Below are 15,164 nucleotides of genomic sequence, written 5' to 3'. Positions count from 1 at the left end.
TGAGGGTCTTGAAAGGCACCTAAACATGATGGCACACTAGAGAGGGGAATCCTCTGTTATTTGTCAGCTGTATGTGACAGGATATGACCCCATCTTTCAGCTGTACGCTCTGTGACAAAAACTTCTTTACATGACATAACTCTTGGGATTAATTCAATCTATTCCTAATAACAATCGATCGGCATATCTGGTGGGTCGCCATAAGTTGCACCATGTTGTACGTCTCCCATGTGATCTCCAGCTGGTGCTCATAGAAACTGCTGAAAACATGACATCATTTTTCTTGGCATGTTAATACGGTTGGACAAATGCTGAGATATAAGGGGCAAAATAGGCGTCTGTAAGAGGGAAATGCAGCACAATCTCTTAGTCCGAGCAGCTGCAAAGGCGAGACAATGAAGTGTTATAGAGCAGGGCTCCCCCGAGACGTGAGACCTGCTGTTCTCCTTGACAGGAAAAAGACAGAAATTTGCAAGCAGAAAATTGGGTGGGTTGGAGTTCAGCCAGGGAGAAAAATGGTGAATGCATTAAAGATATCTCCGATCTGCTTGTCCCCCCGCAGGGCGCTGGTTGTACTGCCTTAGTGGTGGCTGTGGTCGCTCGAAAGCTGGAGCTTACCAAAGCTGAGAAGCACGTCCATAACTTCATGATGGATACGCAGTTAACTAAACGGGTAAGAAACCTAGGAAAGCTAAGCAAGATGGCAGAGTCATTGTGTGCAGCAGCATTTACTGGGTTGGTCAGGACACATGGTCAACCAGTCCTCAAGTTCCCTAACAAAAAAAAACTACCAAACCATTGCTACATTCTGAACGTCTATACCGATATACAGTATGGCTCTTCAGATGTATTGATGTTTACACATTGTTATGGAATAGAAGAGCTGGTCGAAAATCCATTGATGCCGTACGAGGCCACAATACACCAGTTGGGTACCAGGTATTGATGGCTGCTTTACATCAGACAAAAAGATAAAGGCCCCGTTCACATCCACCAGGCCTGGCCTACAGATGTACATGAGTGACTGCTATAAGGAGTAATGTATATGAAAACGTAACAACATACAGTCTTCTAATGCTGTAAGACAAGACAGCGATGGCTCCGGGTTATGTGACACAGCAATGCAGAAGTATTTTGTGCATTATAAGAAACATGATCACAAAAAGACTAAAAAAAACAAAACAAAAACGTATTGAATAGACAGGAGAAGGATCCATCCAACCATCTACGTATCCTCTCGGCAATGCTCTGCTGCTCTCTACTGGTAGCAACAGGAGGATGTGCACCTCACAGCCTCTGCTACATAATAGAATAGTGGCGCATTGTGATGGTTCAGTTATATTAACCATTCTGCTGACATTCCCAACATGGTCTGCATCAGACATGACCTCCACTGTAATAAGGATGAAATGAGGTACATAAAGTGATTATGTGAAGTAGATGAGATAGGGGAAGGTCAAGTGCAGATGGGTTATGACCGGGAGAAGAGCTGAATGATGACATAAGGGACAAAAATGGGCAACTGATGGCCTGAGACAAAGGTGGTAAATGATGACATAGATGAGAGGTGATGACCTGAGGGAGGTGAGATAGGGTGAAGACATGATATATGAGATAGTTGATGACCAGGTGTAGGTGAGATAGTCGATGACCTGGTGTAGATAAGATGGATGATCACATGGTATAGGTGAGATAGACCTGGTGTAGGTGAGATGGTTGATGACCCGGTGTAGATCATAGTTGATGACCTGATTTAGGAGAGATAGTTGATGACCTGATTTAGGTGAGATTGTTGATGACCCGTTGTAGGGGAGACAGTCAATGACCGGTTTTAAGGAGATAGTCGATGACCCAGTGTAGATCATAGTTGATTACCTGATTTAGGTGAGATGGTTGATGACCCGTTGTAGGGGAGACAGTCAATGACCGGTTTTAAGAAGATAGTCGATGACCCGGTGTAGATCATAGTTGATAACCTGATCTAGGTGAGATAGTTGATGACCTGGTGTAGAGGAGATAGTTGATGACCTGGTGTAGAGGAGATAGTTGATGACCTGATCTAGGTGAGATAGTTGATGACCTGATCTAGGTGAGATAGTTGATGACCTGATCTAGGTGAGATAGTTGATGACCTGGTGTAGAGGAGATAGTTGATGACCTGTGATAGGTGAGATAGTTGATGACCTGGTGTAGAGGAGATAGTTGATGACCTGATCTAGGTGAGATAATTGATGACCTGGTGTAGAGGAGATAAAGGATGACCCAGTGCAGAGGAGATAGTCGATGACCTGGTGTAGGTGGGATGGTCGATAACCTGGTGCAGATACTCTGACTGCTTTTGTTACCCCCGTCTCCAGGTTTGTTCAAGTAAGCTAAGCGTGCAGGGAGTTTTGCTGATATTGCAGAATCATTCTTAATAGTTAGTCAGAATTTTTATTGAATATTATTGGACACTACCAAGATTATGGCGCTTTATCCAACGCTTCTTGGCATTGAGTACCTGGTTATTACCATTAATCCTCTGCGCCTATTCATATGATAGAATGTTTAGTGCAGACAGGATCGATGATGGTCGAGCAGACAAGCCGTATAACAGTCCAGTCCCTGTTCGCTCCTGGTAACGCTGACCTTTTTATATCCATTACATATTATTATATTGCAGATAAAAAACGCAGCAGCCAATGTCCTCCGGGAAACATGGCTGATTTACAAGCACACAAAACTGCTCAAGAAGATTGACCATGCTAAAGTCCGCAAGCACCAGAGGAAGTTCTTGCAGGCGATTCATCAGTAAGTATCAGCGGTTACAAGATTACTCTGGTATTGCTGTGGAAAACTCTTAACAATGATAGATGGCAGCCATAAAAATACAAGGGTGGACCATATGGATTGGGATTCTTGAACCTTTTCCATTGTTAGTCACCAAACCAGTCCTCAAGGCTCCCCCATTGGTCCAGGATTTACATTTTTCCCTGTTCTGCTTTAATGAAGTATCTGAAAAAACCATGGTGGGCCTTGAGAATGGGTTGGGGACCACTGTTTTAGTCTTTATGACATGTTCTTGACCTCTGTGATCTTCCTGCTTCCTCTTGTTTTCCCTCCGTTCCCTTCAACTCTTCTAAACACAATCCAAGTTCTCCAAGAAGCTTCTCAGAAATCGGTAGAGATAACTTTCGAAAACATTTTGGATGTGGACTTCATCAATATGTCAATGACCACACAACCATGCTGTTTTTTTTTTGCAGGTTAAGAAGTGTGAAGATGGAGCAAAGGAAGCTGAGTGACCAAGCCAACACCTTGGTAGATCTCTCCAAAGTAAGTTTACAGGATCAGAAGAACTCCTCAAAAGAAAGGCTTGGAAATGTCAGGAATGAGAGAAGTTCCTTAGTGTCTGTCAGAAGATGGTAGAGAAGAGATGTGTATAATGGATTGTAGCAGGAGTGGAAAGAAAGATAGATATGACAGTCAGATGGGGCCATATAGCGTGGAGATGAGTTTAGGGGGATGTTGGGTCGCGGCTGCCAATCTACTAAACCAGGACAATGGTTCACCAAACTTCTCATTCCTAACAGTCGATGTCAGGGTAGACCTCAGCAATAGGAAATTGAAAGGAAAGAGTTTCAGATGTGTGGCCAGTATATTATCTTCCACAACAACAGCCATCCTCCTTTAAAAGTAGCGTAACAAGACATCGAGGGGACCGTAGATCTGAAGGTAGGATAGCTCTACGATTCCCTGAAAGGCCCCTTTTACACTACAGGTATCATCCTGCTTTTTTACTGCGGTCAGTTTACAATAATGTATGAAAAAAAACAGATGCAATAACTGGTAATAACGGATGATAACTGATGACATCATCCGTTATTTTTAATGGGTTTTCATCTGTTATTACCAGTTTCATCCGGGTTTTTTTTTAACAGGTTTTTAACCCCTTTTTTGTAAAGCTGTACTGAGCATGCTCAGTTCAAAAAACGGATGTTAAAAAACGGACAATAACTGATGATAACGGGTGTTTTTTTTAAACATCCGTTTCCCATAGACTTCAATGCTAAATTTTAATGGCCGTTTTCTCACCGTTATTTTTGCCGGAACAAAAATTTGTGCACGCACCGTCTTTTTGTGCCGGCAAAAATAACGAACATTAGTAAAAATGGACATGCCTGATGCAAGAGGATGGTCAAAAAATCCCATTGACATGAATGAGATTTTTTGACAGACGTTTTCAGGACTTTTTGCCGGGAGTAATAATAGTGACATGTTTGTAGCACTAGTGGTTAGAGATGGCGATGAAGGTGATAGCACCATCCGCAACAACTGGGCTTATGGAATAGTCTGGTAGAGGAGTTAACTGAGGATTGATTGGTTTGAGCCACGCTCATTGTCCATCACAATCCATTCAAATATGGTAGACGGTAGCTTTGTTTTCTTTTAAAAAAATCTAACAATTTTTCGTTTTGTCCACAGATGCAGAGCGTGATGTACGACCTTATAACGGAGCTCAATGACCGCAGTGAGGATCTGGAGAAACAGATTGGGAATTTGGAAACCAAGCTGGACCAGATCACTTCCACCTTCAACACTCTTCCTGTCCTGATCGTGGACACCCTGCGCCAGCAGCAGCAGCACCTTTTGTCTGTCATAATGGAGTCACGGGCGCTGGGAGTTGCGGTGGGAACCCCACAGACTCCCCTTTTTGACAGTCCTATGGGGATCAGTTCGGCATCTTTTCCCACACCGCACACCAGCTCCAGTAGCTGCTGACTGGCCAGACTTGTGTTGTGGATGGTGGACCTCCAAGTCATAGTAAGATCACATAGGAAACATCAGGAATGTTGGCTACGTAACTATCATGTAATATCAGCTAACCTTGAGTAGAACTTCTTGTAGAAAAGCCACTTAACAATGAGGAACTGCTTGAAGGTTGAGACATTACGATGGCGCACCTTCCCTATGGTGGCGCACCTTCTCGTTCACTGCCAAGTAACCTGCGATGCTTAGTGGAGAAGGAACTGTTACAATCCTGCTTCCTCCTGCCAACACCTTCCCCAATCTTCCTAGTATTGTCCTTTTTCTTCTAATACTGCCCTCCAATGTTGCGGCACTTCCATGGGGGCGAATGCCAGTGCAAGCATATTTAACCCTTTGAGAAGTCTTGGCCTCATCCTTTTCTTACAGATGTCTTTATAAGTGCCTGCACATTGAAGGCCATTACTGTCACAACCAAGAGCGCCCCCTTGTGGTTAGGCCTCCTTAAGGTCCTCCTCTAGAGTTATTAGTTGACGTCAATTGGTCTTGCAATTTAGAGGACATGGAAGTCCTTGTGCTTTCATACACTGAATTTCTGTGCTTGGCATATATATATGCTACACTTATATCCAACAAACTGCTGGGTCAAAGGTGACGCAAAAGGTGGTACCACAACTGTACCCGATCGCTTCAGGATGGTGAACGCAAATAATCAGTTATTCACTGCGTAACATAAATCTACCTGCGCTAAACGTGGGGGCAGTCGCCACTTCTGTACGTATGTTTTGCACCAAGACACAACCAAAAACAAGGAAAACAGAACAGGAGAAAGAATATGTCTAGTGGCCCGAACAGGTCCAGATGTTGAACTGATGACAGAGCGGAGTGCGGTATATGAATCACTGTGCATCTACCTACAGCCAGGATCCTACGCTGTAGATTAGGGAAAGGAGCTCACTTTAGGGGACTAAGCTACAATACGCCTTCCCCTCCGTTTTAACAAAAAAAAAAAAAGAAAAAAAAAAGATATATATTTATATATTTATGCTACAAACAATCAAAACCTGAGTGTCAGATCCCGACAGAACGCAGATATTTACATAAGTTAGGGGGCTGACTACTCTGTCGCTGGGGCCATTTTTCTATTACTATATCAAGTCCGGCGAAAGGTAGATAGATGAAAAAATAAATAAATTGGCTTATACTGTGCCCCTGATAGCATAAAAGGGGCCCCCCAGACTGTGCCCTTTATGTTTGAACACATAGGGCTGGGTTTCCATATAGCGGTGGTACAAAGGTAAACTAAATACATCCATAAAGAGGCAACATCCAGCTGGCCAACAGTGCAAAGAGGGCTCAAAGGAAAATTTGGGGGCATTTGCCCTCTTATTGGTTAATATCATGTAACAATATAACAAGGTCGGCTTGATGACCGTCCCTCATGTTCTTCATGCTCTGAACCATATTTTAGAGCTGTAGAAAAAAATATTATATAGTGCTGGGGCCCTGGTAACATAGATAATAAATATATATATATATATATATATATATACACATACTTACCTTCCCCTGGCCCCACCACTCCTGTTGTTTTTCCACGGGTCATCTCTTCAACCTGCTTCCGAGAGAAATATTAGAGCAGGACCTTCCCGCTCAGCCAATCATCCTGCACCGAGCGTTCATCTCAGAAGCAGGCTGAAGATACAAGTGGTGGGGGACTGGAAGGAGCAGGTAAATATTTATATATTTAAAAAAATATTTTATCAGGGTCCCAGCACGAGGAGGAGGTCCCATGTCCCACTGTTTGAATGGAGCGGTGGTTGGACCCCTCCATACAACTCTACGGGCCAGATGAAGTTTTTTGAGCGCTGTACCCGCTATCTCCGGGAGGCCCACAGAGTTGTATGGACTGGTAACGCACATTTGAAAACAGAGGGACATAGAATACCCATCCTTGTGATCGGTGGGGTTCCCAGCAGTCAGACCCCTGCTGATCATATGCTCATCACCTGTCCTGCAGACGTTCATGGGAAAGTCAGAGTTGCTCAGAGTTAAAGAAACCAAATAAAAAGAAAACAGTGTCACAACTGTCCATAGGTCATCTATGGTATTGAAAGTTAGTTCAAACTTAGGTGCCATCTAAGAGGATGGCACCTAAAGTGTAAGGTTTTCCCAAAGTCGGACAAATACTTCAAAGTCACATGGGGAGTACAGCTTCCCTGTCACATGGGGAGTACAGCTTCCCTGTCACATGGGGAGTACAGCTTCCCTGTCACATGGGGCATAGCGCTTCCCTGTCACATGGGGCATAGCGCTTCCCTGTCACATGGGGCATAGCGCTTCCCTGTCACATGGGGAGTACAGCTTCCCTGTCACATGGGGCATAGCTTCCCTGTCACATGGGGAGTACAGCTTCCCTGTCACATGGGGCATAGCGCTTCCCTGTCACATGGGGCATAGCGCTTCCCTGTCACATGGGGAGTACAGCTTCCCTGTCACATGGGGCATAGCTTCCCTGTCACATGGGGAGTACAGCTTCCCTGTCACATGGGGCTTACTGCTTTCCTGTATCATGGGGAGTACCCTGTCACATGGAGCGTACCACTCTCCTGTCACATGGCGCACAACTCCCCTGTTCAGAGCTCTTTAGTGCCTCCTAGTGGCAGAAAGTCATGACTACAGTGTTCCATTGAGTGCCAAAGCTCTACATTTCTACTAATATATTCACAATACTATTTATATTCCTTTTTAATCTTCTAGAATGTAGCCGAATTTTCCTCCTCCTCAGTTTTATCAAATGCAGAAAAGAGGAAACGTGTAAATGATTTCTAGAGGATATATTGGGATAGACAAAGCATTATATAACATTTCTATGGAGTCTGGGATGTAGGGTCATCGTGTAGATCCAGACATGGCTAGCTGGTCTCGTTCATTGCTGGTATCTCCATATAGTGCCATGTGTATATCTGCGGTATTGATGCAGCTTTCGGAAAGGCCATAACTGTGCGCTCAACCACAACCATGAAGCCCTCCATCTTTGTTTTAACTGCACCCAGTAATGGAACATGTGGGACTGGGCCAATAAAAGTCACTTTGTGTCATTGCACAGCAGCTCCCTCTAGTGGTTGGGGGTGACAATATCCATAGGGATTGAATGTATCAGTGATTTAAATCTGTATAATTCAATAGATGACACTTCATATATGTCATAAACCACAAACCTTTAGCACTGTCCATGTATCCTGCAGAATATCTCACCATTGACCCCTCTGCAGAACATTGCTGTGTTCCATCCATCCTCATATATGGCATTTTACTTCTATTACGGGCAAGTAGTGAACTCTACACAAGTGGCCGATCAAAGGGCCGGTTTACACGCCTTTACATGGGGCTGGATGTGTCTTGTAAAGTGATAGGATCCCTTTCTGATCAGTGGTATCAGAGGTCCCCTCCCCCGATCATATAGTCATATGCCATCCAGGAATGTGCACAGACATTTTGGGGGGCAAAGTCCCAACTGAAAAAATGGGCACTTCATCAAGAGCGCAGGGGCTCAAGCCCCCTTTCTAGTTTTTGTGTGCACGTCCTAGATGCCATCACTTTGGGGCCCCCCGTGATGCCTAGAAAGGCATGTGAATCCCCCTGTGCGCTGTAGATACGCGAACACTGTACTTGTGTATCTCTGGCGATCCCATAGAGAATGCATGTAGGGTGTATATCGACCCCAAGCTCAGCGTACAGGGAGATTAGGGCACTGTTATGGAGATCATGGGGGTCACAGAGGTTCGGAGCATGGGTAACGACAACCCCTGACAATCATGATGGACTCCCCACACTAAGGGCCCTATTAAATGGCCCAATCCTGCGTGTAAATGTCTGCCAATCTCGTAAAATATAGGTAGGCCGAAGGAAGCGACTTCATTCAGGTCCGATGTTTCTCCAGATGAAAAAGAAATCCAGGAGTCTCCATGTAATCCTCATAACCAAACCCTGGCGCTAGCATAAAAATGTAAATAAATCTACAAGTAAAAGGGCGGGAGGTGACAGACCTTACCGAGCTGTGGAGAAAACATAGCCCTATATATGGGAAGGAATAAATAAAAAACTCCTACAGCATGGAGTGTGGAGGGAGATGTGGGTTGTTCTCAGATGTCCGTAAAATGTAAGAGGGCAAACATAAGGAAAATGGGAAAATTAGAAAAGAAAAACATACAGGAGGCAAAAGGAAGACAACGGGATAGAAAATTTACATTGATGTGTCTGGAAAATAGAGAATGTTCAAAAAAGGAATAAGAAATAATGGAGGAAACGAGTCAATGTCTGAGAGAAGTGTTAGAGATATGGAAACGCTGCACGGAAATCAGAACTAAAACCAAAGAGAACAGGGTTCTCCTGGAGGATGGGGACAAGTGATATCACTGTTCACTCACCAATCGGCCAAGGAGATGGCGGCCATCACATCAGCCGTCAGGTGGACACGGACATTGTAAGGGCTTCTCTCCTTCTAACATCAGTTTAAAGGCTTAAAATAGGGGAAACAAACCTACTTACCTAGTCCGGTCCCCTGCAGCCCCTCATCTTCTGTCATCTTTCTGAGATAAGCTCTGAGTGAAGGACCTGCCGGTTAAGCCAATCACAGGCTGAGATGGGACAGACAGTGATTGGCTGAGCCGGCAGGTCCTGCATTGAGTGTTTGTCTCTGAAGCCGGAAGAAGACAGAAGATCGTGGGACTGGACACTTCCAAGAGGGAGTTGTGGGGATGTTTGATTTATACTGGATTACCTCTTTATTGTGGAGAAACATCGGCCATGAACAGATCGTCTCCTTTCATACATGTGAGGGATGAGTAAATGTCCGGCTATAAGACATTGTTTAGTGTCATTTCCTATAAAGTAATCAAGCCGGGGTCCATCCTCCGACCGCGGGGAGGCCATTATGGACTTACCTTGTATCCTGTGATCATCCATACTCCATATTAGCCATGTACTTACCCTCCATCCTGTGATCATCCATTCTCCATATTAGCCGTGTACTTACCTACTATCCTGTGATCATCCATTCTCCATATTAGCCGTGTACTTTCCTTCCACCCTGTGATCATCCATTCTCCATATTAGCCCTGTACTTACCTTCCATCCTGTGATTATCCATTCTACATATTTGCCGCGTACTTACCTTCCATCCTGTGATCATCCAATCTCTATATTAGCCAGGTACTTGCCTTCCATCCTGTGATCATCCATTCTCCATATTAGCCGGGTACTTACCTTCCATCCTGTGATCATCCATTCTCCATATTAGCCAGGTACTTACCTTCCATTCTGTGATCATTCATTCTCCATATAAGCCATGTACTTACCTTCCATCCTGTGATCATCCAATCTCCATATTAGCCCTGTAGTTACCTTCCATCCTGTGATCATCCATTCTCCATATAAGCCATGTACTTACCTTCCATCCTGTGATCATCCAATCTCCATATTAGCCCTGTAGTTACCTTCCATCCTGTGATCATCCATTCTCCATATAAGCCATGTACTTACCTTCCATCCTGTGATCATCCATTCTCCATATTAGCCCTGTAGTTACCTTCCATCCTGTGATCATCCAATCTCCATATTAGCCATGTACTTACCTTCCATCCTGTGATCATCCATTCTCCATATAAGCCATGTACTTACCTTCCATCCTGTGATCATCCATTCTCCATATTAGCCCTGTAGTTACCTTCCATCCTGTGATCATCCAATCTCCATATTAGCCATGTACTTACCTTCCATCCTGTGATCATCCATTCTCCATATAAGCCATGTACTTACCTTCCATCCTGTGATCATCCATTCTCCATATAAAGGCCATTGTTGTGCACATTCTGTTAAGTCCGGCATATGTTGGTGATTGGACACCTAGACGTCAGAGTGGACTGTCCCACGCCCATCGCTATTTTTCGGGATCGGTCAGGGAGTTTTGCATGTGATCTTTGCATGAAATAAGTGGCACCTACAGTCCATCCTCCATTTCATCAGTCATTTTGGGGAGATGACTGATAAGTCTGAGAAAACGTTACTTATCTGATATTGAATTGAGATGTCGCGGGGAAGGCTGGGATTGGTGAGCAACATGTGGCCATAGGGCTGTATCCATCTAGTCACTTTATAGGGCATTAGGAGCCCCGTTATGAGTTCAGCTGGGGGTTCTCCTCTTCTAGGTGGCTCGGTAGTGGTCCCCTGTCCACAGCTGGTGCAGATGACTTCTATGTCGTGAACCAGTTTGTGTTGTGGAATTACCAGTTCCAGCCCCGATATTTGGAGGTCTCTGGGGTAGTGGGGGTAGAAAGTTGTCTCCGGCCCTTGTTCAGTTTACCGTATTTGAGTGCGTTTTGGGCCAACAAGACCCTGACTATAACCAGTTGCGCTCCTGTACAGCGGCAGACAATTACCTCTGCTTTATAACACAATTCTCCCACCGCCCGGTCCTGAGGTGAGGTTTGGGCCGATCCCGGAGACTTGCTGTGCAGAAATCGGCCATATCTGTATTGCAGAATGTAGACTGTTGTCATCTCCATCGCTGTCCTCGGCCGGCGTGCCGATGGTGACCCGTCCATCTCCTTTTATTTTACTAAGATATGTATCTTCCTTCTACGTATTTTTTTATATTTTATAATAAAGATATCCTTATCCCAGCAAGCTATTTTTTAATCTTTCTATCTAGACAGAATGCTGGTGGGGCGCGCGCTCTCGTGCAGGCGCCGTCGCTCTTATCCTTGGGAAATAAAATAAGATATTTGCTATGAAATCCGCTCTGCCTCTTTTATTGTGTCTGGTGTCTGATTTTATGGGGTATTCCGGATTTGATGACTGGAATAGAATTTCTTTGTTTTTCCTTTCCCAGCATGCTGTGCGGCTCGAGACAATACATCACAAGGTGCTGAAAGGGGGCTTGGCTGCTTCATGTGTTGTGTGTGATGATGTTACCGGCGCACATGTGCGTGCATTCATCATCACACAGATCCACAGCTTGTGTCATGTGATCAAAGGGAGTGTGGCTGTGCTGCAATGGGTGGGGTGGCCGATGTGTAGGAGGGAAATAAGTCACCTCCAACCTTGAAACACAGGATCCTGGGGATTGTAGTCTGAGGGATGCCGGGGAAACAGGAAGTAGCCAGCTTCCAAAAACAAGCCAGCAGCGTGATGAGGGACACAGGACACGGCCAATTACCACGAACACAAGAACAGATCCTTGGTGAGCATGTCCATTACTGTATGACACTTAATTACTAAGTTACTTATGGTGGATAACCCCTTTAAGAGCTATATAGGGGCTATACATTCCTGGCAACACACTAGATGATAAGGCCATTGTGCCAAAGCAGGAGCCCTAATATTGAAGGAGGGGAAAATAATCTCCAAATCAACCGGTGACAGAATATTATACTGATTTGTATATTACTTCTTTAAATAAAATCTTAAAGGGGTACTCCAGTGGAAAACAATCTTTTTCATATCAAAGTTAAACAGTTAAACAGATTTGTAAATTACTTCTATTAAAAAACTCTTAAGCCTTTTAGTACTTATCAGCTGCTTTATGCTTCACAGGAAGTTGTGTAGTTCTTTCCTGCCTGACCACAGTGCTCTCTGCTGACACCTCTGTTCACCGGAAAACACCTTTAATCCTTCCAGTATAAAAGCACATAGGGTAGGGATCATGGCTTAAAGGGGTACTCTGGAGGAATTAAAATAAAAAAAACTGTTGTCAAATGATTCGGTGCCAGAAAATTAAACAGATTTGTATATTACTTCTATAAAAAAAAATTCCAACCTTTTCAGTACTTATTAGCTGCTGTATGCTCCAGAGGTAGTTGTGCAGTTCTTTCCAGTCTGACCACAGTGCTCTCTGCTGACACCTCTGTCCATGTCAGGAACTGTCCAGAGCAGGAGAGGTCTGAGAGTGGCCCCATAATAGTCATTGCAGCCTAATGAGGGCGTCTCCATAATGACAGCACAGTAATGGGTAAGTATCAGTGGAACTCTGGTTAGGTGACAGTTACAAGTGGGCACCATAGGGGGCAGTACTGGGTTCGCTTGTTTTCTATATGTTTACTAATAACCTTGTAGAGCAGTGTTTTCAAAACAGGAGGTCTCCAGCTGTTACAGAACTACAACTATCAGCATGCCCGGACAGCCATAGGCTAGACACTGTGCTAGCTCCACACTCTAACCACCCGTATTATAAAAACAACACAGCACTCTAACCAGCCGTATTATACAGACAGCACCGCACTCTAACCACCCGTATTATAAAAACAACACAGCACTCTAACCACCCGTATTATACAGACAGCACCGCACTCTAACCACCCGTATTATACAGACAGCACTGCACTCTAACCAGCCGTATTATACAGACAGCACCGCACTCTAACCACCCGTATTATACAGACAGCACCGCACTCTAACCAGCCGTATTATACAGACAGCACTGCACTCTAACCAGCCGTATTATACAGACAGCACCGCACTCTAACCACCCGTATTATACAGACAGCATTGCACTCTAACCAGCGGTATTATACAGACAGCACTGCACTCTAACCAGCCGTATTATACAGACAGCACCGCACTCTAACCAGCGGTATTATACAGACAGCACCGCACTCTAACCAGCCGTATTATACAGACAGCACCGCACTCTAACCAGCCGTATTATACAGACAGCACCGCACTCTAACCAGCGGTATTATACAGACAGCACCGCACTCTAACCAGCCGTATTATACAGACAGAACCGCACGGAAATCAGAACTAAAACCAAAGAGAACAGGGTTCTCCTGGAGGATGGGGACAAGTGATATCACTGTTCACTCACCAATCGGCCAAGGAGATGGCGGCCATCACATCAGCCGTCAGGTGGACACGGACGTTGTAAGGGCTTCTCTCCTTCTAACATCAGTTTAAAGGCTTAAAATAGGGGAAACAAACCTACTTACCTAGTCCGGTCCCCTGCAGCCCCTCATCTTCTGTCATCTTTCTGAGATAAGCTCTGAGTGAAGGACCTGCCGGTTAAGCCAATCACAGGCTGAGATGGGACAGACAGTGATTGGCTGAGCCGGCAGGTCCTGCATTGAGTGTTTGTCTCTGAAGCCGGAAGAAGACAGAAGATCGTGGGACTGGACACTTCCAAGAGGGAGTTGTGGGGATGTTTGATTTATACTGGATTACCTCTTTATTGTGGAGAAACATCGGCCATGAACAGATCGTCTCCTTTCATACATGTGACGGATGAGTAAATGTCCGGCTATAAGACATTGTTTAGTGTCATTTCCTATAAAGTAATCAAGCCGGGGTCCATCCTCCGACCGCGGGGAGGCCATTATGGACTTACCACCCGTATTATACAGACAGCACCGCACTCTAACCACCCGTATTATACAGACAGCACCGCACTCTAACCAACCGTATTATACAGACAGCACCGCACTCTAACCAGCGGTATTATACAGACAGCACCGCACTCTAACCACCCGTATTATACAGACAGCACCGCACTCTAACCAACCGTATTATACAGACAGCACCGCACTCTAACCACCCGTATTATACAGACAGCACCGCACTCTAACCACCCGTATTATACAGACAGCACCGCACTCTAACCAACCGTATTATACAGACAGCACCGCACTCTAACCAGCCATATTATACAGACAGCACCGCACTCTAACCAGCGGTATTATACAGACAGCACCGCACTCTAACCAACCGTATTATACAGACAGCACCGCACTCTAACCAGCCGTATTATACAGACAGCACTGCACTCTAACCAGCCGTATTATACAGACAGCACTGCACTCTAACCAGCCGTATTATACAGACAGCACCGCACTCTAACCAGCCGTATTATACAGACAGCACTGCACTCTAACCAGCCGTATTATACAGACAGCACCGCACTCTAACCAGCGGTATTATACAGACAGCACCGCACTCTAACCAACCGTATTATACAGGCAGCACCGCACTCTAACAAGCCGTATTATACAGACAGCACCGCACTCTAACCAGCCGTATTATACAGACAGCACCGCACTCTAACCACCCGTATTATACAGACAGCACCGCACTCTAACCAGCCGTATTATAAAAACAACACCGCACTCTAACCAGCCATATTATACAGACAGCACCGCACTCTAACCAGCCGTATTATACAGACAGCACTGCACTCTTACCAGCCGTATTATACAGACAGCACTGCACTCTAACCAGCCGTATTATACAGACAGCACCGCACTCTAACCAGCCGTATTATACAGACAGCACCTCACTCTAACCAGCCGTATTATACAGACAGCACCGCACTCTAACCAGCGGTATTATACAGACAGCACCGCACTCTAACCAGCCGTATTATAAAA

The 15,164-nt window shown here is 45.0% G+C and overlaps 1 protein-coding gene across 5 annotated transcripts in view; it reads left to right on the top strand.

Annotated features, from left to right (window-relative positions):
- Window positions 1–11,536, top strand: part of KCNN3 (potassium calcium-activated channel subfamily N member 3) — a 162,301-nt gene extending 150,765 nt beyond the window's left edge. For all 5 annotated transcript variants that reach the window (XM_056546582.1, XM_056546583.1, XM_056546586.1 and 2 more), the window contains 4 exons: window positions 563–673; window positions 2,663–2,790; window positions 3,246–3,315; window positions 4,465–11,536. In XM_056546582.1, the coding sequence (XP_056402557.1) occupies window positions 563–673; window positions 2,663–2,790; window positions 3,246–3,315; window positions 4,465–4,761 (606 nt within the window). In that variant the 3' untranslated portion in view covers window positions 4,762–11,536. The remainder of the gene's footprint in view (window positions 1–562; window positions 674–2,662; window positions 2,791–3,245; window positions 3,316–4,464) is intronic.
- The last annotated feature ends 3,628 nt before the right edge of the window (window positions 11,537–15,164 follow it).

The sequence above is a fragment of the Hyla sarda genome, chromosome 11, assembly GCF_029499605.1.
Source record: "Hyla sarda isolate aHylSar1 chromosome 11, aHylSar1.hap1, whole genome shotgun sequence".
Classification (NCBI taxonomy): domain Eukaryota; kingdom Metazoa; phylum Chordata; class Amphibia; order Anura; family Hylidae; genus Hyla; species Hyla sarda.
Note: the sequence above shows the minus strand (reverse complement) of the source record. Positions and strands in the feature narration are given on the sequence as shown.